The following is a 27,184-nucleotide window of genomic DNA, read 5'->3' as shown; positions in this document are numbered from 1 at the left end:
ACCTTTCCCACAACCTAACCACCCTCTCCTCCCGCAGCTTAAGCCTAACCCTCCCCCTAAAGCTAACCCTAATACAGTCAGGATTGTAGTCATCAGGATTCTGGTGCTGGGATTCTCACTGCCGGGATGCCAACTACATCCCAAATTGCTTGGGACAGAAGCCTTCGGATTTAAGCTTTTTCTGGATTTTGGAATATTTGTATAGCGGCTGCAGGGAACCAAGATGGTGGCAAATGTGCCGCAAGGGGATTGCAGAGGGACCGGAGGTGAGGCTCCAGATGAGCACGGAACAGACTGGAGGAAGCCTTTCAGGGTTAGCAAGCAGGGCAATAAGTGTGAGGGGCAGTCTTGGGACCAATTTCTTACCCATCACATGTCTGTGTCATGTCCGTTTGAAATATTTGGTTTTTGGAATATTTCAGTTTTTAGAATAACTGATATGGGAGATTCAACCTATATAGCAAACAGATGCCTCTGAGATTTTAATGAATGATTTGAATGAATGATTTTACACTTCCTGTTTAATGTAACATATTTATTGACAGGTTTGTTTGAATGATGCAAGTGAAGGCGTATTAGTAATACGATGGAGTTGCCCTTATTAGTGGAGCCATTAGCAGCCTAAAGCAGCGCAGACCACAGCAGTTCTTTAAATCTTTCTAGATTACATTTCTTCATCAGAAAAGTATTCTGCTCTTTCTTCCACTTATCCTCTGTGTCCAGGATCAGCATTCCTCTCGTAAATCCACCGTGAAGCTCGACACTGACTGCACATTTAATGTACTCTGTGATAATGCTCTCCTCTATGGCTGCAGCCATTGCATAGGAGTCATAGGGGACAAAGCGGTTTCTCTGAGGCCAGCTGTCCGTGATTCTCTTCATAAACCTGGCCTTCACAGTCTCCTGGCTCACCCACTTCTTTAAATACTCCTGAGAAAGAGAAACTATTTCACAGCTCAACGTATATAATGGCTACTGAATACAGCTTAGTAAGTTATTTATAAGCTTTATTGCCAAATGTCAAGCTTCCAGTTTTGCCAGATCTGAACACTTTCTGCCTCAGACATAAAATGTTATAGTTTTATAATAGGAGTAAATTGCTAGTTTGGCTCGTAGGCACATGCACATGAAAACACCACACACTGTAATTTAATTAAAAAAAAAGTCAGGCAATGTGGTGTCATTTTCTGTGTGTGTGGTGTGGTTGCTGTCTCTTCAGCTACTTCTGGTCACATTTTCACACCGGGTCATGTTCCCAGTGACATGACAAATGTCCATTATTGCTAGACCTGTCCCCTACACTATTGTAATCAGAGTATAGTAGCTCTGTCCAAAGCAAACCGCTTAAGCCAATAGTAAGAGAAGGTAACTTTACTGTACATTAAAAAAAAATAAGGTCTAACTTCAGTTCCAAAGTTAATTCAGCGCAAAAGAGAAGGGGGTCTTCTGACACTACAGCAGAAGCAATTGAGAAAAGGATTAAGTGATGCTCCTGTAAATTTTACAATGACTTTTAAAATGAATCGGTATGACATACCGCCTAGTCCTAAGCCTGGCAGAAGAAATACCAACGCCAGAAGTCTGGCAGATAAAGATGCCGACAGTGCCTGGTAAGTACCCTCTTCCCCCTTAACACTCCCTTGGGGTGCTTAACCTCCCTCGCGGCTAACCTGCGTTCGGTATGCCGGGCATTGAGAATTTGGCGTGGGGCTGATGATGGGCGTCAGTATTTAGACACCTATCATTAGTCCCATGCTGACAGTTCAGTGTCTGGAAGCCAGTGGTCTGCATTTTGACCGCTGGCTTCCTGATTGTATGGAATCGGTATGACATACAGCCGGACCTAAGACCGGCGGATGAAATCTCTGTGTGTACATATATTTTTATTAAGGAACTTGACAGTAGAAAAATATGTGGTATCGAAAGTATTAAATTGACCTATAGTAAATGGGAAAACACTTTAAAAAAAATAAATAAATTGGTGTAATATTAAAGGTGCAATAAGTGGGATTTCTAGGCTAGAAACTTCAATGTCTCTCAAGATTCTTTGTCTGTGTGCCCTGTTTGAGAACTTGCAGTATATCACCATAAAACGTGAGCCTATGCTAGAGAGATACAGGCAGAGAGAATTCATACCGTTGTGAGGCTGTTTTCACGGGTGAACTCTAAGGCAGCAATAAACGTAGGACAGGTAAATTCATTTGTTACAATATAAGCCGCCTCTGGATCCAGGTAGAAATTAAATTCTGCACATACTGTCCTGTTTCCTCTGCCTGAAGCACAAGAAATATAACGTCACATCTCTTATCTATCATTTTAAATATATCTTAATACCGGGTAAGAGGAGCATAGATTTAGCGACATGGGAATAAAGCTACAGCAAAAATTATTTCAGTGCAAGTTAGTCTGATAATTTACAAAGAAATTCCAATAGGAAACAAGTCGTGGGAATTTCATATTTTATTTAAGAACATTTTATGCAGATAACTGTTCAGTATTAGTAAAGTCTATTACCTTCCAGATTTCCTCCCATTATGTACAGTTTATTAATTTTCTTTGGAAGAGTAGGATCCATTTTCACTGCCAAGGCTAGATTGGTCAAAGGACCCAATGCTACTACACAGATCTGTTTATGTATTAAACAATAACAACAATAATAATAATTAAATCCTGAAGACTATACTGATTTTTTTTTTTTTAATGGAAAAAAAAAAAACCTTCCATACAGATGAGGATGTCAGACATAAACACAGAGAATTGACATTTGTAACCTGTCACATTGCTCACAGAAAGCTTCGGATTGTGACTATAAATTCCTTAAGAAACTTTGATAATGGAGATGAATGTTGCATCACATGACAGACCATGCTTGCATATATTATATGTAAATCACAATTAACTTCCACCTTACTATGGCTGTATCACATCCCATCAGTGCTTTCCAATGTTAATGTATAGTTTAGGAAAAATATATATTTTACTCTTTATAAAAGGAAAAAGAATGTGTCTTACTTGGCCTTCATGCTTGTTTATTATCCTTATAAGAGCATGCATAGCATCTTCCTTCTGTAAGTGCTCCAGTCCTGGGCTATTTACGTCACCTACATCTCCCAAACCATCACTTCCAAAATGGGAAAACACAGGATTTTTCTCTCCCAAAAGTGAATGTGATGCACCACGAAACACTGGGATCTGGCAATTAAACGAGAGACTGTACAATTAGTTTATCTGCCAATATCTCTGCCTTCTTTCCTCACGTTCTTCTTTGTACCCTCCAATTCTACACTCTAAACATCTACCCTCACTCACTGCACACCCCAACAATCTAAATATAACCTCTGTAATTTACCATCCTATGACCAGAACGGGATGTAGTTCGCAGACGGGATGTCGCTGGTCTTAATCCCGACACAGGATTTAAGATATGCATTGAAATGCTGACGCTAATCTTAATCCTGACGGGGACTACAGACAGACTGCATCCCAAACGAGGTAAACTGAGGGCATTTTAGCTGTTAGCCGCAGTGGGGAGGGTTAGGTAGCATAGCAGGGTTAGGTTAGCCAAGGCCCGAATAAGGTGTACACAACATATTCAGTACTACTGGCTAAATTTCAGATCATAGGGAATATGCAGTCAGGTGCATAAATATTGGGACATTGACAGAATTTTCATATTTTGGCCTCTATTCACCAACACAATGGCTTTGAAATGAAACAAACAAGATGTGCTTTAACTGCAGACTTTCACATTTAATTTGAGGGTAATTATATCCAAATCAGGTGAACGGTGTAGGAATTACAACGGTTTCTATATGTGCCTCCCACTTTTTAAGGGGCCAAAAGTAATAGGACAAAATAAACAATCCTAAATCTAACTTTCACTTTTTAATACTTTGTTGCAAATGCTTTGCAGGCAATTACAGCCTGAAGTCTGGAACGCATAGACATCACCAGACGCTGGGTTTCATCCCTGGTGATGCTCTGCCAGGCCTCTACTGCAAATGTCTTCAGTTCCTGCTTGTTCTTGGGACATTTTCCCTTCAGTTTTGTCTGCATCAAGTGAAATGCATGCTCAATCGGATTCAGGTCAGGGGATTGACTTGGCCATTGCATAATATTCCACTTTTTAGCCTTAAAAAACACTCTGGTTGCTTTTGCAGTATGCTTGGGGTCATTGTCCATCTGCATTAAATAAATCAATAAATACAAGGGAACCAGTTCCATTGGCAGCCATACATGCCCACGCCATGACACTACCACCACGATGCTTCACTGATGAGGTGGTATGTTTTGGATCATGAGCAGTTCCTTTCCTTCTCCATAGTCTTCTCTTCCCATCACTCTGGTACAAGTTGATCTTTGTCTCATCTGTCCATAGGATGTTGTTCCAGAACTGTAATAGCTTTTTTAGATGTTGTTTGGCAAACTCTAATCTGGTCTTCTTGTTTTTGTGGCTCACCAATGGTTTACATCTTGTGGTGAACCCTCTACATTCACTCTTGTCAAGTCTTCTCTTGATTGTGGACTTTGACACATATACACCTACCTCCTGGAGAGTGTTCTTGATTTGGCCAACTGTTGTGAAGGGGTTTTTCTTCACCAGGGAAATAATTCTTCTGTCATCCACCACAGTTGTTTTCCGTGGTCTTCTGGGTCTTTTGGTGTTGCTGAGCTCTCCGGTGCGTTCTTTCTTTTTAAGAATGTTCCAAACAGTTGATTTGGCCACACCTAATGTTTTTGCTATCTCTCTGATGGGTTTGTTTTGATTTTTCAGCCTAATGATGGCTTGCTTCACTGATAATGTGCGATCCAAAGAGCTGTCACTGAGAGTCAACAGCAACTGATTCCAAATGCAAATGTCACACCTAGAATCAACTCCAGACCTTTTACCTGCTTAATTGTTAATGAAATAATGAGGGAATAGCCCACACCTGTCCATGAAATAGCTTTTGAGTTGATAGTCCCATTACTTTTGGCCCCTTAAAAAGTGGGAGGCACATATAGAAACTGTTGTAATTCCTACACCGTTCACCTGATTTGGATGTAATTACCCTCAAATTAAATCTGAAAGTCTGCAGTTAAATCACATCTTGTTTGTTTCTTTTCAAAGCCACTGTGGTGGTGAATAGAGGCCAAAATATGAAAATTCTGTCAATGTACCAATATTTATGCACCTGACTGTAGCAGTGATACATAAACCTTAATGATCATTACAGGGAGAATTAAGAATGCCAAGGTCTATTGAGCCACTATATATGGAGGAGTTTCCCTGTGCTTCTCTATACTCACTCCATCCAAACCATTTCATAATAGGAGATGAGGCGGAGGAAGAGTATTTGCAGTCTGCTCTCTCAAATAGAAAGTGTTTCTGATTCTCTTAATATCAGTCAGACTGGGTATGGCAGCAGCCCACCACATTTCAGCAATGGCGGCTTTCATGGTCACCGGCATATGGCTCAGGATGTACCTGTCACTTTCTCTGTCTTATGCCTATATTCCAAACCTTGCCGCAGCTATGCCAGATGATTATAATATTACCAAGCGCCTGATAGATACAGGGGATCTTAGAAGTACATCTGCAGCAATAAAACAGTTAACTGCTAGCCTTACATAAATCACAATTACACTGTAGCATCCTGTTTGTAAAAATCTACATAGAAGACCAGTAGTTACATATTTAATATAGTATTATAAAATATTCACATTAAAAAGACACTCACACCTAACTATAAATTGTTCTGGTTTTTGATTTGTATCAATCTCCTACAACAATTCTGACAGTAAAAGGTTACTTTGTAACAGCAAGATAAAATGTCTCTGTTATGCTTAATTGGAATACAGCCCAGGAAAACAGAGAATGGCTGCTCAAATTCATATAAATCACAGTTTGTTAATAATTAGCAGCCAAATCCCAGGCACAATTTTATAATCTGCAGCATTCACCATTGGAACTGATTGTATAAAAGTAAACTATACGGTACTGCATAATGTACTTCAGCAGTCTAATCCAGTGGTTCTCAAACTCTGTCCTCAGGACCCCAAACAGTCCACATTTTCCAAGTCACCTAGCAGGTGCACAGGTGTAGTGATTACTCACTGGCACATCTTAAAAGATCCACAGGTGGAGCTAATTATTTCACTTGGTATATGGTCATCCCCTCTTACAAAAAAAATGTGTTTATGTTCACTCCATGGGAGGGAACTTGTGCTCCTTAACCAGGGGCAGTTTGTGATCAGTGCAGCAACAGTCTCCCTGTATCCAGCCCAGCACACAGCAGCATGTGCTAGGCTGGGGACACATGCTGCTGTACTGCAGCTGATAGGCAAGGGGAGGGGGGAGTTAGTACCGCTCCCCCCCTCTCTCTGTGCCCCTGCTCCCTTTCTGCCACATTGCTCTATGCCCCCTGTCTTTTGTGTCCCCTCTCAGCTTCGCTGTACTCCCGTGTCTGGCCTGAGTCCCAGTGTTGCCGCCCCCTCGGGGCGGGTTCAGTGACATCACTAGGAGTCCAGGCTGCTCTGGGGAGAGGGAGGACTGACTGCTCGCTGCTGCATCAGCAGCCGTATGCTCCCTTTCTTTGCGCAATGTGTGCACGGCCCTGCCTGTTACGGGAAGTTGCAGGCTCTGGCCCCTCCAAGAAACCCGGGGCCGGGTAAAGAGTACCCACCCCCCCTCCTCTCGGGAACCTATGGCTGCAGGTAATAAGTGTTTGTGTATATGCACATTGGATTGTCAGACCCTCCAACATGATACATTCCATTAGGTACACAATGCTCTGCTCCTGGACTTCCTTCTTAATTTATGATTGAAACCACCTGTGCTGAAATACCCTTCTCATGAAATAACTTGATCAACACAGGTGACTGCAATCATTTATTGGGTGGAAAGTCCAGGAGCAGAGCATTTTTTACCTAATGGAACGGGTCATGTTGGAGGGTAGGGATTGTTATCCACAAGGTTCCGACACTGGCATATATGGGCTAAATAATCAAGTCACTTGTAGTTCCACAAAACCTATATTACAAGTTCCGAAGATAGGTACCTTTTTGAATCTATAGTAATGCACAGTTCTGGACTGAAAATGAGGGACGTGGAGCATATTACCAGATTAACTCCAGCTGCTTTCTCTGTACTCATGTCCGGCACATGTGGAGGTGGTCATCTGGTTTGTTATACCTCGCTGCTGCACACAACCGCGACTAGTTCTTCTCATGTAGGAGGTACAAATAGAAAAGCTGCAATGCCCACAGTTGTCTGTATATGCGGAGATGAATTCAGCAGCAAACAGCTGGATTGTAAAATATTCTCTGTGCGCCTGTTATCCACTGACGCGTTTCAACCCCGCACATGAGGCTTTATCAAAAAATATACTCCACATCACACATAGGCCCTGATTCAGAGCCGGACGCTCTGACAGAGCGCTCGCTCTGAATCAGGGCCATCCCTCTTAGTTTTTAGAGCGGCCTCCTGGCCGCTCGCATAGCTGTGGGTGACCACCCACAGCTATAGCGAGCGGCTAAAAAGATGGTGGCGATGGTCAAGACTATCACGACCATCGGGCTTGCGACGAGACCCTTGTGGTAGGGTCTCGTTGCCGCAAGCCCTGGAGTGCTTTCGGGTCTATCAGAGCCGAGAGCACTTTTGCTGGATGACCGATATCGATCATCCAGCACACTCGGGAGATCGAACAACGATATCGTTGTCGATCATCCCTTTGCGTACGCACCATTACATTTATATACTAGGCATCCATCTTCAGCTTGAGTTACAATAAATAACCATTTATAGGTACAAGTTAGTCTGTTCCTGCTTAGCCCTTTCATCATTAGTGACCCAAATATTCAATCTGAAGGATGATTCTAAAGCTGGGTACACACTAAGCCAGTCACTCATCAGATCAGGCGTGGATCGGAGCGTTTATCTGATTAGTGTGACCCACATACACACTGAGCCATTTCTAGCTTAGTGTGTACGTTTATTAATAGATCGGGAGGTTGGACATCTTATATATTAAACTGCTCATAAAATGCGACCTTCTGATCGGACCTTTTGGAGGAGCGTTTTAAGCCGTTTATCGGCTAACGCTCCTGCATGCACACCTATATAATTATCGGACCGGTCAGCCGATATCGGGTGGTTGGCCCGATGATTGTATAGGTGTGTACATGGATTTACACATCTTGCATAAGATACCAGAATATGGTATTACCTCCATCCTATTACACAGCTGGAGAACACGGAAGACATTCGTGCAAACATTTTCAATGGTTGCATTCCCAAAGCAGCAGGTTATCCCCAGGATCTCAACCTCTGGAACTGCCAAGGCCATCATTAAAGCCTGAGCATCATCCACCCCACAGTCCACATCAACCAGTAGCAACTTCTTAGCCATCCTTCTGTAACAGGAAATAATATCATATTAACGGACAGGTCACATTTTACTCTTCTTTGTGTAATTTAGGGCAGGGCACTTGCATGATAAATCTACCGCAAAACATGACTCATCTCGATAATGACAGCCAGAGGGAAAGTCAACAAAGGTGAATAAATAAGGGTTTAATATTTGTCTTAATAGCATTTTCTGAGGCGGTGTTCCTAACTGCCAGCCACTGAATTAGGTAGAAACCTGGAATCATGTGCTCAAAGAAGCACATGCCACATCTACATGGTTTTTTGAATTTTTGCTGCCACAAAGTAGCTTCTGGCATCTAGCATCTACTCCACTAACTTCTAACATAGTTGCATGTGCCTATTGCTCACCAGCAGCATAATAAAAATCCCTGGTATTATATTTCAAAACATATCTAGTAGAGAAGGGGCCCATGTCACTTGGGGGGTCTATTTACTAAGCAGTGTTAGGAGACAGAATGAAAAGTGATAAGAAAGTGATAAGGTGCCAGCCAATCAGCTTCCAACTGTCATTTTTCAAACACAGCCTGTGAGATGACAGTTGGGAGCTGATTGACTGGCACCTTATCACTTTCTTATCACTTTTCACTCTGTCTCCTAACACTGCTTAGTAAATAGACCCCTTAGTCTGCTTGTGGTTAAATTCGATCACTCTGATTTTACTATTTCTGTTGAATAAAAAATTTCTGTGCTTGTAACAAACTGTTAGCATGTATTGAAGATGGAGGCTTCAGGCAGTGAAGCTAATGTTTTAGATGAAGAAAATGCCAAATTAACGGGTAAAAAAAGAAAGCATTCTCGTTATGAAATAATGGAAGACCAATGAAACAGTGGAGTCTCATGCTGTTTATACCACCAGTTAATGCTCCATTTTATCAATCCTTGAAATCTGTTGAAAGTCGAAAAACACTAGGGGCTAAATGTAATACACTGTGAGGCAGTGCCGCTGCAGGAATACATACGAGTATGCCCTTATTTTTAAAGCAGCAAGCATGTTAAAGGCTAAACCAAGCTGATTTAAAACATGCTTGCAGCTTTAAAAATAAGGCATACTTGCATGTATTCCCGCAGCAGTGCTGGCTCGTGTCCACATACATCTAGCCTCCTTGCGTGTTGAACAGCCCTTTTAGTCATGCAATGCCGTGACTCAGTAGCGCAGAGCGTCTTTTCGTGTGCCTTTTTACCTTCAAATGCGTCCTTTGCACAATGGTCTGAATAGAACGCACAAGCAGCTTCTGCTGATTTTAATTATTAAACTGATATGTGGCATGCCTATGTTCTGTGTGCAGCTGTAGGTGTATTTGCATGCGAAACGCTATGTTACAGTGTCACAGCTGCTGACCCTATAACCTAGCATTTTGCATGCAGATACACCCGCAGTTGTACACAGATTATAGGCATGCCACATATCATTTTAATCAGCAGAAGCTGCTTGTGCGTTCTATTGGCTGTGCGAAAAAGACGCATTTGAAGGTGAAAAGTTTACCAAAAAGACACTTGGCGTTACCAAGTCACACAGCACTCACGTGTTATGTGTAACGCGACTTGTAGCGCACGGAGGATAGATGTATGTGGACACATCTGTAACTTGAAAATATTGATGAGTTGGATGCAGAGGCAACCAGTGCGCACTCTGGATAACCCCATCGCGCCTGGCTGAAAAGGGGTGTGTCCTAAATAAAGGGTGCGTGGCCTCGCGGGGATCCCGATAGCACATCCGGTGATGATGGGCTGCCCCCGGAGTCTTCACTGTCGGCTCCTCTTCTATGACGGGAGTATTTTGCTGTCACCCCCTCCGAGGGTGACACCCAGGTGTGGCCCGCACCCCCCTCATGATGCCACTGTTTGGATGTGATGTAAAATTTTAGATAGGATTAATAATAATAATCACTCATTACCCATTGACTTTATATACATAATTGTGCATAATTTTTACATTCAAAATAATTTAGTACTGGTAATATATATCAGTATTTTGTGTATTATTTCATTATTCACAATAATGCAACAGGTACATTATTAAATGTTTCCATCCTAATATAAAAATTGGAATAAACAAGAGACCAGTAGATTGTTTATAATTTATTCAATAAATAAATAGTGTCTAATAACATGAATTGTAATCCAAGATCTGATAATAGCATCAATAAATCCTCTAATTTAAATTCCGGTTCAAATAAATACAAGTAGAAACTTCTTTTCCTATAACTTCTCCTGTAAAGAGGTAGATTTGTGGCATGCGGCTCTTTTACATTGAGCCCTCATTATTGAAAACGGAATGTGTGAAGTAATCATTATTATCATGGGGATTGATTATAACAGGCCAAATTAAGGTTTGTGGGGAGGCCTTACCATAACATTACCAGTATATCATTTTCACAGTTTTATTATAAAGTATAATGTGTAAATACTGTCAGCACCACAAATGTGTTTAACACACTATAGTCACATTATGCCACACATTCTCCTCAGTTCACAATATGCCAGAAGCAGTGCCCCCAGATCACAATATGCATGCCCACTGCTACTCACCTTCCTGTGCGTGGCGGGCTCTTATTGACTCAGCTGATTTGTGCTCCTGAGAACTGAAATTGCAAACCTTTAATAATGAAATACAGTACTCTCATAGTCATTTCTCATCTTTGCAAGGGAGAGGAAGAGTAAAACATCTAGAAATACAGGTCATACATAGACAATACTATCATATTTGGTATAGGGTTAGGTGCCTTCCAGAGGAACGCTCAAGGGCAAGATAGGGAAAGTGAGAAATATTTGACTCAGTTCTGTAAGAAGTCTCCTAATATAACTAAAGCTCTAAAGGGGGGTATCCACTAGGCGATTTTGACAGGCGATTGCACGATAACGACGTCGTTATCGTGCAATCGCTCACAAATCAGACATGTAAATTACAAAATCGATCAGCGGTGCGCGTACCCGCTAGTCATTTTAGAGATAGGGTATCTTTTCCCTTTGGCCTGCCGGCATCGGGATATGAACCGGCGTCTATTCAGCCACTGGGACTTCATACCCATTCCTAATAAGCGTAAGGTGTGCAAAGGGAATCGGTATGTAATACCGCCGGCCGTATGGTTCGCAATGGTTCGATTCCCGGCAGCGCCTGGCCGACAAAAGCAGAGTTCCCGGCAGCGGAAGCCCGACAGCACTGGAAATCCCAATCGTCGCTAAGGTAAGTATAAACTAACCTAACCCCCTAACCCTAACCCTCCTTAGGGGTGCCTAAGCCTAACCTCCCCCCCAAGTGCCTAACCCTAACCCCCCTTCCCCGCTGCCTAAAACTAAGTCCCCCCCGGGGGTGCCAAACCCCAACCCCCCCTCCCCCTAGCCTAACCCTAACCCTCCCGGGGGGTGCCTAACCCTAAGTCCTTCACGGGTTCCCTAAACCTAACCCTCTCCCCTGCAGCTGTCCGCTCGCGGCGCCCGGCATCCCTTCCATCCGGATGCCGGGCGCCTGTCTCCCGGCGTCGGGGAAATGACAGGCGTATAGATATAGATGCCCGGCATTTCACCCTCGCCGGGATATGACAGTCGTGAGGCCGGCTGTCGGTATTAAGGCAGCCGGTTTCCCGATTGTATACCGTGCAAAGATATGCAGTTACAATATGCTGCATCAGTGTAATTAAACTCTCTTTATCAGTGAGGAGACATATAGGAGATATCCCGGTTAATTGATATTACACCAATTATCATATTTGTGGTAATATTTGAGGAGACTGGGTGTTGGAAGGCTATTATCATATATTTAAGATAAATTATTAACAATACAGCACAGGTTCTCAAACTCGGTCCTCAGGACCCCAAACAGTGCATGTTTTCCATGTCTCCACACTGAATCAAGTGAAATAATTAGCTCCACCTGTGGACCTTTTAAAATGTGTCATTAAGTAATGATTACACCTGTGCACCTGCTAGGTGACCTGCAAACGTGAACTGTGTGGAGTCCTGAGGACCGAGTTTGAGATCCACTGCAATACAGTAACCATTGAATAAGCTGGTTTAACTGTATGTGCAGGTTGGATTCTACTTAACATTTAACTAGCACCTTCTAGAAGATAGTAGTTAGAATCTGATTGGTTGCTATAGGCAACATCACTTCTAAAAACTCTCACTTTAGTAAACATACCCCTAGGAGTAGGATCTACACATTCAGCTAGAACCGCAAGAATGGAAAAAAAAAAATCCTGACCTCTTTCTCCTGTTCAGTTACTAACTCTATAATAGAGACCCAACTAAAGTCATTTTTTTCTGACCAATATCGCTTCCCCAATGCCCTTGCAAAACTGTACCCTGGTGTTTCCAGTTATTGTTTGAGATGTAATAATGCTATAGGCTTCCACTCCATGCAGTGGCGTAACTCCCAGAGACAATGGAGTCATTTGCCGCCGGGCGTCAGCCCTGAAGGGGGCACCTGGTTCCATTGTCCCCGGGAGCTGCATGGAGAAGGAGCGCCGCTGATCGGTGCTCCACCTCCATTGGCATAATTACGGAGGGTGCAAGGGGCGCGGTCGCACCCCCTGCACCCTCCAGTTGCCGGGCACCCACTGGGTGTGTTACCAGCGGGCACCCGGCTCCTATTCAAACCCCCGGCGGCAGCCGGAGGACGGAGCTCCCTCCGTCTTCCGGGTCCCGCAGTGTACTATGGGAGTGACGTCATAACGTCACTCCCATAGTGCCGGGGACGGAACTCAGGAGTGAGCTCCGTCTTCCGGGTCCCGCAGTGCACTATGGGAGTGACGTAATGACGTCACTCCCATAGTGCCGAGGAGCGGACGCCGGGGATGGACGGCAGCAGCACTGGAGCGGGGATAAAGGTAAGTGTTTGTTTGTTTTTTTTGTGTGTGCGCGCGCGGTAGGGGTCATCACTACTGGGGGCAACTACAGGGGCCTCAGTACTGGGGGTAACTACAGGGGGCAACTACAGGGGTCTCACTACTGGGGTCAACTACAGGGGCTCACTACTGGGGCCAACTTGTGAAGCACAATGGAATATGTTGCGCTATATAAGTAACTGTTAATAAATAAATAAATAAAAATAAAGGGGACAATTCAATTGTTTGATAGCATTAGCTCCCATCTAAAGTAACAACTCATTCTCATACACGTAAGGCACGCCTGGCACTCGCGAGTAAGCCCTACTTATTGTGGATTTCTGCTTGCCCCTCAGGAGGGTACGAGCAGAAGTCCGCGATATGATAAGTGCAGCCTCGTGGCTCCCGATCACTTTAGATGGGAGCTAATACTCTCAAATAATTGAATCGCCCCTAAAGACTTCCGGAACTATGATGCTGAACACCTTTAAGTTTAGGACGAGTATCCCCCATTAGTATGCTGGTGCACACAAGCTTCAATCCAATCAAATATTAGGCACTATCGCAGTGCTTAAAGTGGTCCTAGAGAAGTGGTGGAACTCACCGTCCCCCTCGATGCTTCATCAATAAAGGGATAGTGTGCGCCGAAAAAAGGGGTGTGGTCACACAATAGTATTTCCAATTCAAATTACTTCACACTGTAGAACAATCTTGATTCACATTACACCACATAATAGTGTCCCTTAGTCATGTATGACACACAGCAGTACTCCTTTTACACAATGCCCACATTTGTGCCCCTTATACACAATGCCCACAGTAATAGTGCCCCTTAACAATGTCCACAGCAGTAGTGCCCCTTACATATAATGCCCACTGTAGTGGTGCCCCTTATGCAATGGCCACTGTAGTTGTGCCCCACAGTAGTGGTAGTGCCCCTTATGCAGTGCCCTCAGAAGTGATACCCTTTATGCATTGCCTCCAGTAGTGGTAGTAACCCTTATGCACTGCCCACAGTGGTAGTGCCCCTAAGCAATTCCCCTAATAGTGATGCCGCCTGTAGTACTGTCCCCAATAGTAATACCCATAGTAGTAGTGCCCCCAGTAGTAGTGCCCCCTGAGAAATGCCCCAGTAGTAGTGCCCCCTGAGTAATAACCCAATAATAATGCCCCCAGTAGTCGTGCCCCCTGAGTAATGCCCCCAATAGTTTTGCCCCCTGTAGTAGTGCCCCAATAGTAATGCCCCCTGAGTAATGCCCCCAGTAGTAATTTCCCTTGTGCCTTGCACCCTGTTCCCTCTGATATTGACTCTAGGCAGCTGATGCTGTTCTCTATACCAGGGACTATTTTATAAGTTAACAATCGGGTCATACTCCTTTGGTAATAGGTTTATTCTCCGGCGCGTGGATTTTGAAACAACTGTACAGTATTATAATATTTTTGTTGGGCAAACCTCCTTACTGAATAATGAGCTATTTATAAATATGAGAATGTCCATTCCATATGGGTATCATAATATACCAAGTGGTTTTATTAAACTATATAATATCACAGTGTCCTGGAGATATATTACTGCTATAATGGACACACAATAAATTCAATTTACTAATAATGGCATAATATACAGTCATAAAAAAAATAATGTACTGTACTGTAGATGGATATTTAAAAGCATTAGAAACAGGTAATAAAAATAAAGCATAATATAAAATCAAGTCTTACTAATTTTGAGGTTGCAAATTAGTAAGGTCTTTCATTTTATGTTATGCTTTATTTTTATTGCCTGTTGACATAATGCCGACATTGACCATCTCGACGTTCATTTATCAACGAGTTTTATCATTCAAAACAAGTGATAAAACTCGCTGTGCATAATATTGGTGCTCCAGCCAATCCGCTCCCAACTGTCATCTGTTAGAAAAATGACAGCTGGGAGCTGATTGGCTGGAGCACCATTTATCATAAACAGTGAGTTTTAGCACTCGTTTTGAGTGATAAAACTCGTTGATAAGTGAGGCTCTCAGTCAGTGCTTAAACCTATTGCCAAACCTAATGCTAACCCTGAGCCTCACGGACATGTCAAGGTCGACATTTTAACCATTTTGATTTAATCAATGTCGACCATCTGCTGACATTGTCAACCGTGACATCCTGACTGTGTACCGTCTTCCTCTGTCTGCTGAATAGGCTGCTCACTAGCTGAAGAAGTGGTAGCTCAAGTAGAAGACAAGAGGTTTCTGTGTAAGGTTTTTTAGGGTGCAAGATAACAAAAGTGGGGGGAACAAAGGTTGGGACGCAGCCCTGGCTCAACGTAGGTACAGGAATGTACCTAGTAATGCACTCAATATTTTGTGTTATAGGACAATAAAACTACAGTAAATACCAGGGCCGTAACTAGGTTAGTGCGGCCAGTGCCATGGCACAGGGCACCGCATGTCAGGGGGCGCTGTTTGGGCCTGTTAATTTTCTGTTTATTATCATTCTCACTTGTAGCTTGGTCTTCTTTTATCCCCAGCATCTCCTGGCCTCCCCTATCTCTTCCCTGGCCCTCCCCCATGAAGCCATGGCCCTTTTACAGGTGCACTATCTTATGTCCCTATTTAAAAAATGTGTGTGTGGGGGGGGGGGGGGGCACCAATGCTCTCTCTGGCACAGGGCACCAAAAAGTCTAGTTGCAGCTCTGGTAAGTACAATACAATACAAACAACCACTGAGCAAAATGTTATCAGCTTATACCCAAGGTGGAGTCACCAATTCACCATCAAGACAAGTAAATACATGACTATGGTAGTGTTCAGCACAATCTTGGGGCACCCTATGATCCCCACAGTCTATTCCAACATTTCTTCTATAGAACTTATCTTAAGGATCCCAAAAAAACTCAAAGGAGAAAAAACACCAGGGATGGAGACCCTCCTGCCCGGGGGCTTATAAGGCCCTCTGTATCATTTGGTCTGGCCCTCAGAGCTTTTTTCTGCTAGCCTCATTTGGCTAGCAGAGTGCCTAGAATGGCACACTGCAGCCAGAATCTATGCATCAGTGCCGTCTGGAGCATCCATAGGAGGCAGTTTACGCGCAATCAATGTGTTTACGCGTGGGTCCCGATTCCACAGCGCAGGGAAAAGGCTATTTAATTGAATAGCTTTTCCTCGCGCCACAGGGATTTAGGACGCCGCAGAATATTAGGCAGCACATTGTCTCTAATTGAATAAGAGCCGAATAGTCCCGAGTGTGTAACCCAACAATGTACTAGGCAGCAGTGCTTCGTAAACATTGGTCATGGTGATTCAGTAATGTTACATGTTGGGGTGATGCACTAAGCCTTAGAAAGTGATAAAGTGGAGAGTGATAACGTACCAATCAACCATCTCCTAACTATCACTTTACAGGCTGTATTAAGCTCTGGAAAGTGATAAAGTGGAGAGTGATAAACAACCAGCCAAACAGCTCCCAACTGTAATTTTTCAAACACAGCCTGTAACATGACAGTTAGCAGCTGATTGGTTGCTCGTTTATCACTCTCCACTTTATCACTTTACAGAGCTTAATATATCTGCCTCTGTGTTTGAAAAATTACAGTTAGGAGCTGATTTGTTGGTACTTTGGGCCTGGTTTACAGATGGGAATAGAAGAAAGAGCTCTTAACTGTGCATTTTGGTAAAACCAGGCTGCACTGCAGGTGGGCAGATGTAAAATGTGCAGAGAGATTTAGATTTGGGAGGGACGTGTCCAAACTGAAATCTAAATTGCAGTGTAAAAATAAACTTATGTAGTATTTGTGGGCTACATGCAAAAAAAAAAGTATATATTTGCACCCTTTGCATTGCAGCATGGTTTGTCCAAATACACAGTTACCAGTGCGGTCAAACAGGGGCGCCACCCCATAGTGGGCGCACCGCTTCAGATTTCAGAGGGACAGTCCCATTTTTCGGCCACTGCCCCGCTGTTCCACCTGCGGGCTGAAGTGTCCCGCCGGTGGTCGGGAGATTGGGCACCTCCACCGCTGCAGCTGTGCGGCAGTTGCCGGCCCCGGAGAAGACGAATGGATGCCGCGGCATCCATTCAGTGCAGGGAGAGAGCTGGGGGCAGCCCAGCTACTGACGGAGTGCTGGACTCGCCCCCAGTCTGACGTTAAATGTCTGACCAAATAGCGTCATTTCGGGGGCGTGCCCTACGGTAATTATGCCATGCCCCCTTTTCGGTCGTGCACAGCTTTGCCGCCTGCAAGGTTAAGGGGAGTCCGAGTCCCTCTCAGCACAGGGCGCGGCTCCTGCTGGAGCCGGCCCTGACAGTTACTTGCAACTTCTTACTCTATTTCCAACTCTGAATCAGGCCCTTTATCTCTCTCCACTTTATCACTCTCCAAGGCTTTGTGCATCTCCCCATTGTGGTGGATATCGGTTCACTTTACAAAACTGGCAACTCCACTGTGTGTAGTCAGTAGGTGCTGCTTAAAATAAATGAGCAACAATATAAACGAATAGTATTAAAGCACAAACAAAGGAATGCAGTATACACAAACTACACTAAACACAAACAAAGGAATGCAGTATACACAAACTAGACTAAAGCACAAACAAAGGAATGCAGCATACATAAACTAGACTAAAGCACAAACAAAGGAATGCAGCATACACAAACTAGACTAAAGCACAAACAAAGGAATGCAGTATACACAAACTACACTAAAGCACAAACAAAGGAATGCAGTATACACAAACTAGACTAAAGCACAAACAAAGGAATGCAGTATACACAAACTAGACTAAAGCACAAACAAAGGAATGCAGTATACACAAACTAGACTAAAGCACAAACAAAGGAATGCAGCATACACAAACTTGACTATTCTAACTGAATGCAGAAATCCAGACACTATAGTCTTACTACAGGGGGCAAAAAAGGCCCATCTACCCACCAGGAATCTTCCCGGAGAGCCCAATGGCCAATCTGCCCCTGGTGTTAGGGCAGAGTATCTGCAAAAAGAATGATCTGGACTGCAGCCCTATGAATTTTAGTAGAAAAAAAAAAAAAATATATATATATATATATATATATATATATATAAAATTTACAGTCATCCAGTGCTACTAAAATGCACACATTTCTATTTGGGAGCAAATAATAATAAAAATGGCTTCTGGCTTCTAATACTCAGTGGCGTCACAAGGCGGGTGCGGGGGGTGCGGCCCGCACCCGGGTGTCACCAGCCGAGGGGTGACACCAAGGTGCAGGATCCCCCTCAGTGACAGGAGCCGGGTGCTGCACTATAGCATTAAGTGCAGCACTCGGCTCCTGTCAGTGAGGGAGCCGGCACTGCCCATGCCCACACCTCCTGCACCCCCCGCCGGCACCACCCCATTGATACCTAATGTATCACTTTGTTAACCACAGCCACGGGCCGGGTTCGCGTCGCGAGGCCACGCCCCTCCCGAAGGCCCGCCATGCGAGGCCATGCCCCCAACACACCCCCTCACGAAGACCACGCCCCGATTTCGGCAGGTGCAGTGTGCATGGCGTCCCTCCCCGCACCGGGTGTCACCGTGGGGAGGGACGCCACTGCTAATACTATGAATACTGGCTACAATTGCTCCAGGTCCCCAGAACATATACTGTACTCAGAGCCGGCCCTAGGCATAGGCATTCTAAGCAAATGCATAGGGCGACTGGAATGCCTAGGGGCATCCACGGCTCTGCCCCACCGCCCCACGCTGCCACGATCGGAGCTCAGCTCCGATTGAGCAGCGCAGTTGCCAGCCAGTCAGGTGGACAGCTGAGCCACGTCACCGTCAGAATGAGCTTCTGCACAGAAGCTCATCCTGGCCTGGCTACAGGAGGAGACTAGGAAGATGCACACACAGGACCGGCACAAAAATAAACCGAAATGTTGCAATACTGTGCAGTTTTTTGCTATTTGACTACAAGTCCTGAAGTGCCTTGTTGGTTGGGAATATATATATATATATATATATATATATATATATATATATATAAAGAAAATGAACAAAGGGGTTGCACTCACCAGTCTTCTAAAATGAGTTTTTATTTCATCTTTTTAAAAAAAAAATTACAGCATCATAGTAAAGCTCCGACGTTTCGGTCCTAGCCATGGACCTTTGTCAAGGTACCTTGACAAAGGTCCATGGCTAGGACCGAAACGTCGGAGCTTTACTATGATGCTGTAAAAAAATTTTTAAAAAGATGAAATAAAAACTCATTTTAGAAGACTGGTGAGTGCACCCCCTTTGTTCATTTTTTGTATGCAGGGATACAGGTGATCCCTTTTGGGTGGCTACCCCAGCAATTGGATTTTCAGACGTGAGTGTGGACCAATACTGGACTTTATATATATATATATATATATATATATATATATATATATATATATTAGGGGTGAGCGGGTTCGGATTTCTAAAATCCGAACCCCCCCGAGCCCCCCCGATCCGAGTCCGATCCGAGTCAGGCTCGACTTTTCCCGCCTGACTCGGATCTGAAATCGAGGCAAAACGTCATCATCCCGCCTTCCGAGTCTCGCGGGTTTTGGATCCTATATAAGGTACCCGCGTCGGCGCCATTTTCTCACTCGGCTGTGGACAGTGAAGAGGGAGGGTGGGAGTTAGGGCTGTGTAGTGTAGTGTAGTGTAGTGCTGCTGTTGTCCACTACTTCAAAGTCCATAGGGGCTGGCTGTGTTGTGCTGTGCTGCTGTTGTTAATAGGGGCTGTGTCCACTACTTCAAAGTCCATAGGGGCTGGCTGGACTGTGTTGTGCAGTCAGTTCTCCATAGGGGCTGTGTCCACTCCAAAGTCCTGTGCAGTGTCCCAGTCCTAAAGGAGAGCTGTAGTGTTGTCCAGGGGGTGCTCTGTCCATCAGGGGCGCTCCCCCCAAGTGCTAAAAAAATAATATATTTTCTGTGTTTGTGAATTGTGTGCGCAGTAGCCGCACGTGCATCAACAAAGTAGTGCCAAGCGTGCGCCTGTGTCATAAGTAAAGGGCCGGCTGGCTTGACCGTTAAGGGTGCTGTAACCCCCGAAAGTACACTCCAGTCCAAACCAAAAAAAAATTTATTTTCTGTGTTTGTGAATTGTGTGCGCAGTAGCCGCACGTGCATCAACAAAGTAGTGCCAAGCGTGCGCCTGTGTCATAAGTAAAGGGCCGGCTGGCTTGACCGTTAAGGGTGCTGTAACCCCCGAAAGTACACTCCAGTCCAAACCAAAAAAAAAATTATTTTCTGTGTTTGTGAATTGTGTGCGCAGTAGCCGCACGTGCATCAACAAAGTAGTGCCAAGCGTGCACCTGTGTCATAAGTAAAGGGCCGGCTGGCTTGACCGTTAAGGGTGCTGTAACCCCCGAAAGTACACTCCAGTCCAAACCAAAAAAAAAATTATTTTCTGTGTTTGTGAATTGTGTGCGCAGTAGCCGCACGTGCATCAACAAAGTAGAGCCAAGCGTGCGCCTGTGTCATAAGTAAAGGGCCGGATGGCTTGACCGTTAAAGGGTGCTGTAACCCCCGAAAGTACACTCCAGTCCAAACCAAAAAAAAATTATTTTCTGTGTTTGTGAATTGTGTGCGCAGTAGCCGCACGTGCATCAACAAAGTAGTGCCAAGCGTGCGCCTGTGTCATAAGTAAAGGGCCGGCTGGCTTGACCGTTAAAGGGTGCTGTAACCCCCAAAGTACACTCCAGTCCAAACCAAAAAAAAAATTATTTTCTGTGTTTGTGAATTGTGTGCGCAGTAGCCGCACGTGCATCAACAAAGTAGTGCCAAGCGTGCGCCTGTGTCATAAGTAAAGGGCCGGCTGGCTTGACCGTTAAAGGGTGCTGTAACCCCCGAAAGTACACTCCAGTCCAAACCAAAAAAAAATTATTTTCTGTGTTTGTGAATTGTGTGCGCAGTAGCCGCACGTGCATCAACAAAGTAGTGCCAAGCGTGCGCCTGTGTCATAAGTAAAGGGCCGGCTGGCTTGACCGTTAAAGGGTGCTGTAACCCCCAAAGTACACTCCAGTCCAAACCAAAAAAAAAATTATTTTCTGTGTTTGTGAATTGTGTGCGCAGTAGCCGCACGTGCATCAACAAAGTAGTGCCAAGCGTGCGCCTGTGTCATAAGTAAAGGGCCGGCTGGCTTGACCTTTAAAGGGTGCTGTAACCCCCGAAAGTACACTCCAGTCCAAACCAAAAAAAAATTATTTTCTGTGTTTGTGAATTGTGTGCGCAGTAGCCGCACGTGCATCAACAAAGTAGTTCCAAGCGTGCGCCTGTGTCATAAGTAAAGGGCCGGATGGCTTGACCGTTAAAGGGTGCTGTAACCCCCGAAAGTACACTCCAGTCCAAACCAAAAAAAAATTATTTTCTGTGTTTGTGAATTGTGTGCGCAGTAGCCGCACGTGCATCAACAAAGTAGTGCCAAGCGTGCGCCTGTGTCATAAGTAAAGGGCCGGCTGGCTTGACCGTTAAGGGTGCTGTAACCCCCGAAAGTACACTCCAGTCCAAACCAAAAAAAAATTATTTTCTGTGTTTGTGAATTGTGTGCGCAGTAGCCGCACGTGCATCAACAAAGTAGTGCCAAGAGTGCGCCTGTGTCATAAGTAAAGGGCCGGCTGGCTTGACCGTTAAAGGGTGCTGTAACCCACAAGTACACTCCAGTCCAAACCAAAAAAAAAATTATTTTCTGTGTTTAGCCGCACGTATATATCAAATCGATATAACATAAATGGAGGACCAAACTTTCTCCGATAAAAATAAAATAGAGAAAGATCAAGAACCACTTCCTCCTAGTGCTGAAGCTGCTGCCACTAGTCATGACATAGACGATAACATGCCATCAACGTCGTCTGCCAAGGCCGATGCCCAATGTCATAGTAGAGGGCACATACAATCCCAAATGGCAAAGTTCAGGAAAATGACCTTGAAAAAGACATTTAAATCAGCTGAAGAGAAACGTAAACTTGCCAATATGCCATTTACGACACGGAGTGGCAAGGAACGGCTAAGGTCGATCCCTAGTATGTTCATGACTAGTGGTTCAGCTTCACATGACGATGGAAGCCCTCCTCCCACTAAAAAAATCAAAAGAGTTAAGCTGGCAAAAGCACAGCGAAGAACTGTGCTTTCTAAGAAGATATCACAAATCCCCAAGGAGAGTCCAAGTGTGGTGGTGGTTGCGATGCCTGACCTTCCCAGCACTGGACGTGAAGAGGTGGCTCTTTCCACCATTTGCACGCCCCCTGCAAGTGCTGAAAGGAGCACCCACAGTCCACTTGCTGATATGCAAATTGAAGATGTCACTGTTGAAGTACAACAGGATGAGGATACTGGTGTAGCTGGCGCTGAGGAGGAAGTTGGCGAGGAGGATTCTGATGGTGATGTGGTTTGTTTAAATCAGGCTCCGGGGGAGACAGTTGTTGTCCGTGGGATGAAAAAGCCCATCACGGTCATGCCTGGGCAGAAGACCAAACATTCCACCTCTTTGGTCTGGCAATATTTCTATCCAAATCCGGACAACAACTGTCTTGCCATATGTACCATATGTAAAGGTGAAATAAGTAGGGGTAGGGACGTCAACCACCTAGGAACATCCTCCCTTATACGGCACCTGCAGCGCGTTCATAAAAAGTTACTGTCAAGTTCAGAAACTTTGGCTAAGACCGTAAGCAGTCCAGGGACACCTAAATCCCGTTGTCCTGTTGTATCCAAGCGCCTGCAAACCACACCGTCAACTCCCTCCTCGTCAATTTCCTCCTTAGTCAGGATCGGAAGTAGTCCTGCAGGCCATGTCACTGGCATGACTGACTCTCCTATCCGGGATTCCTCCGGAGGATCCTGCATTGCTACGCCTACTGCTGCCGCTGCTGCTGTTGCTGCTGCTGGGAGTCGTTCATCATCCCAGAGAGGAAGTAGGAACACCACTACTTTTACTAAACAATTGACCCTCCAACAGTCCTTAGCGAGGAGGATGAAGTACGACAGCAGTCATCCTGAAGCAAAACGTATAACTGAGGCCTTGACTGCTATGTTGGTGTTAGACGTGCGTCCGGTATCCGCCATTAGTGCAGTGGGATTTAGACAATTGATGGAGGTAGTGTGTCCCCGGTTCCAAATCCCGTCTAGATTCCACTTCACTAGGCAGGCGATACCGAGACTGTACAGAAACGTCAGAAAAAGTGTCCTCAGTGTCCTGAAAAATGCCGTTGTACACAATGTCCACTTAACCACGGACATGTGGACAAGTGGAACAGGGCAGACTAAGGACTATATGACTGTGACAGCCCACTGGGTAGATGTATCACCTTACGCAGCAACAGCAGCAGCGTCACCAGTAGCAGCATCTCAGAAACGCCAGCTCGTTACAAGGCAGGCTACGCTGTGTATCACCGGTTTCAGTAAGAGGCACACCGCCGACAACCTCTTAGAGAAACTGAGGGAAATCATCGCCCAGTGGCTTACCCCACTTAGACTCTCCTGGGGATTTGTGATATCTGACAACGCCACCAATATTGTGCGGGCATTACATCTGGGCAAATTCCAGCACGTCCCATGTTTTGCTCACACAATAAACTTGGTGGTGCAGAATTTTCTGAAAAGCGACAGGGGCGTGCAGGAGACGCTTTGGGTGGCCCGAAAAATTTCTGGCCACTTTCGCCATTCAGCGACTGCGTGCCGAAGACTGGAGCACCAGCAAACACTCTTGAACCTGCCCCGCCATCACCTGAAGCAAGAGGTTGTGACGCGGTGGAACTCAACCCTCTATATGCTTCAGAGGATGGAGGAGCAGCAAAAGGCCATACAAGCCTATACATCCACCTATGACATAGGCAAAGGAGGGGGTATGCACCTGACTCAAGCGCAGTGGAGAATGATTTCCGTGTTGTGCAAGGTTCTTCAGCCCTTCGAACTTGCCACACGTGAAGTCAGTTCAGACACTGCCAGCTTGAGTCAGGTCATTCCCCTCATCAGGCTTTTGCAGAAGCAGCTGGAGAAAGTGAAGGAGGAGCTAAGATGGAGCGATTCCGCTCGGCATGTGGGACTTGTGGATGAAGCCCTTCATTCGCTTTGCCAGGATTCCAGGGTGGTCAATCTGTTGAAATCAGACCACTACATTTTGGCCACCGTGCTCGATCCTAGGTTTAAAGCCTATGTGGTGTCTCTCTTTCCGGCCGACACAAGCCTGCAGAGGTGCAAAGACCTGCTGGTGAACACACTGTCAGCTGAAGCGGAACGTGACACGTCAACGGCTCCTTCTTCATTTTCTCCCGCAACTGGGGCTGCCAGGAAAAAACTTAGGTATCCTAAGCAACCCGCTGGCGGTGATGCAGGGCAGGCAGGACCAAGTTTGGACATCTGGTCCAGACTGAAGGACCTGGCAACAATTTCTGACATGTCTACTGTCACTGCATATGATACTGTCACCATTGACAGAATGGTGGAGGATTACATCGGTGACAGCATCCAAGTAGGCATGTCAGACAGTCCATACCTGTACTGGCAGGAAAAAGAGGCAATTTGGAGGCCCCTGTACAAACTGGCTCTATTTTACCTGAGTTGCCCCCCCTCCAGTGTGTACTCCGAAAGAGTGTTTAGTGCAGCCGGGAACCTTGTCAGCGAAAGGCGTAGGAGGTTGCTTCCACAGAATGTGGAGAAGATGATGTTCATCAAAATGAATTATCAGCTCTTCCAGGGAGACCAGCCTCCAGAAGGTACAGAGGGACCTGTGGTGGTGGATTCAAGTGGGGACGAGTTAATACTTTGTGAGGATGAGGATGTACACACTGAAGAGGGTGAGGAATCGGTGGATGAGGAGGATGAGGATGACATCTTGCCTCCGTAGAGCCAGTTTGTGCAGGGACACATTAATTGCCAGCTTGTTTTGTGGGGGCCCAAACGAACCAATCATTTCAGCCACAGTTGTGTGGCAGACCCTGGCGCTGAAATGATTGATTTGTTAAAGTGTGCATGTCCTGTTTATACAACATAAGGGTGGGTGGGAGGGCCCAAGGACAATTCCATCTTGCACCTCTTTTTTTCTTTGCATTATGTACAGTTTGGGGCCTAGTTTTTCTAACTGCCATCCTGTCTGCCACTGCAGTGTCACTCCTAGATGGGTCACGTGTTTGTGCCGCCCACTCGTGTCGCTTAGCATAGTCATCCAGCTACCTCGGTGCAACCTTTTGGACATAAAAACACTATTGTGAGGTGTGAGGTGTTCAGAATAGACTGGAAATGAGTGGAAATTAAGGTTATTGAGGTTAATAATAGCATAGGAGCAGAAAAACCTACAAATTCTGTGATTTTAGCTGTATTTATGCTTTTTTTAAAAAAAATACAGATCCAAAACACAAAACCCAGAACCCAAAACACGGAAGGGTGGTTTTGGCAAAACCAATCCAGATCCAAAACACGAAGAAAGATCCAGATCCAAAACCAAAACACAAAACACGAAAAGTGGCCGGTGCACACCCCTAATATATATATAAGCATGAAGGTGCAGCACTCCCCTCTCAATAAATCAAACAGAGACCAAAGGATCAATAGATCCTTAGGTCTCTGTTTGATTTATTGAGAGGGGAGTGCTGCACCTTCATGCTTCTATTTATCCCTATGTGAGGGCACCCCTGCAGGATTTGGTTGAGTATCTGGAGTGCCGGACCTGGAGACTATATATATATATATATATATATATATATATATATATATATATATATATATATATATATATATATATATATTAGGGATGTGCAGGCTCGGATAGGTTCGAGTTTGCACGTGGAGTTCGGATTTTCCCCTCCAAAAAAACAGAACTCAGAACGAGGCAAAACGTCATCTTACATGGACGAACATCATCATTCCTGGACAAAAGTCCAGGAATGATGATGTTCGTCCGTGTAAGATGACGTTTTGCCTCTTTCTGAGTTCCGTTTTTTTTGGAGGGAAAAATCCGAACTCCACGTGCAAACTCGAACCTATCCGAGCCTGCACATCCCTAATATATATATATATATATATATATATATATATATATATTTAGATGAGCGGTCCAGATTCCAAGGAATCCGAACCACTCAGAACACTGGGGATCCGAGTTCAGACTCGGATTCCACTTCGAGGCTGCACCTCATTCTCCCGGCGTCAGATTCTCACGGGACTTTCATTCTATATAAGGCGCCACGGCCGGACTCGGCGCCATTTATAGTGTAGTGGGGGTGAAGGAGATGATTTTGACTAGTGTTGATTGGCTGAAAATTACCCTGAAGAAGAGGACATAATATTTTATAAACTTTGAACTTTCATCTATGTGGAATAACACTTTTCCCGAATATCCTAAAATAGAAGCACATCATTTATATTTCTTTTGCATGTATATTGTTTTAAGGCTTGATAACACCTTTTGATTTCTTTGGGTGCTCTGGTATATTTGCACATTTAAATACTCTATTGTTCATATGGCTGTATATGTCAGTATGTGTTATTTTTGGTGTCCCATATAAACACTAAGATTTTTGGTGGGATTATCTGCTAGGGGTCACCAGCCAAAATTTTGCCTAGCGCACCAACTTGGCTATATAGAGATAAAATACATTTGTTACCACTAAATCCATTGTGAATTCATATTCTATCCTGTAATATTGCATTCACTTTTAATATATTGTTTTAGTGCTTTTCAGATGTTTATCATGTCATTACACAGAGGAGCTTATGAGCATGTTCTATGCATTGTAGCTAAATACCAGGATTATTTTTATATACAGTAGCACACAAAGAAAGACACAAGATAAAGCAATGCATGTAGTAAAAGGGCATATACAAACCAATTAGTCATCTGACAGTTCTCAGGTAGATCTGACTTGCTTGTGATCACAGTTGGGATATCACATACTACATAAAGGGGTCTATATGCACTTACATATTGTCTGTATTTTCATCTGACTGTGCCTCGCTGTTCGTGTCATGTGAAGAGG

At 44.6% G+C, this 27,184-nt stretch overlaps 1 protein-coding gene across 1 annotated transcript; it reads right to left on the bottom strand.

Moving 5' to 3' along the window:
* Window positions 1-532: 532 nt before the first annotated feature.
* Window positions 533-27,184, bottom strand: LOC148480580 (inosine-uridine preferring nucleoside hydrolase-like). Its single transcript, XM_088454041.1, has 7 exons — window positions 27,130-27,184; window positions 10,940-10,992; window positions 8,208-8,394; window positions 3,013-3,192; window positions 2,515-2,626; window positions 2,137-2,273; window positions 533-930 (listed from the first exon to the last, which is right to left on the bottom strand). Exons 3-7 carry the CDS (start codon window positions 8,388-8,390, stop codon window positions 622-624), a joined length of 921 nt encoding a protein of 306 aa, XP_088310167.1. The 5' UTR covers window positions 8,391-8,394; window positions 10,940-10,992; window positions 27,130-27,184; the 3' UTR covers window positions 533-621.

The sequence above is a fragment of the Taudactylus pleione genome, unplaced genomic scaffold, assembly GCF_031769625.1.
Source record: "Taudactylus pleione unplaced genomic scaffold, aTauple2 ptg000609l, whole genome shotgun sequence".
NCBI lineage: Eukaryota > Metazoa > Chordata > Amphibia > Anura > Myobatrachidae > Taudactylus > Taudactylus pleione.
The sequence above is the reverse complement of the archived record's forward strand: the minus strand, read 5'-3'. Positions and strand labels throughout refer to the sequence as shown.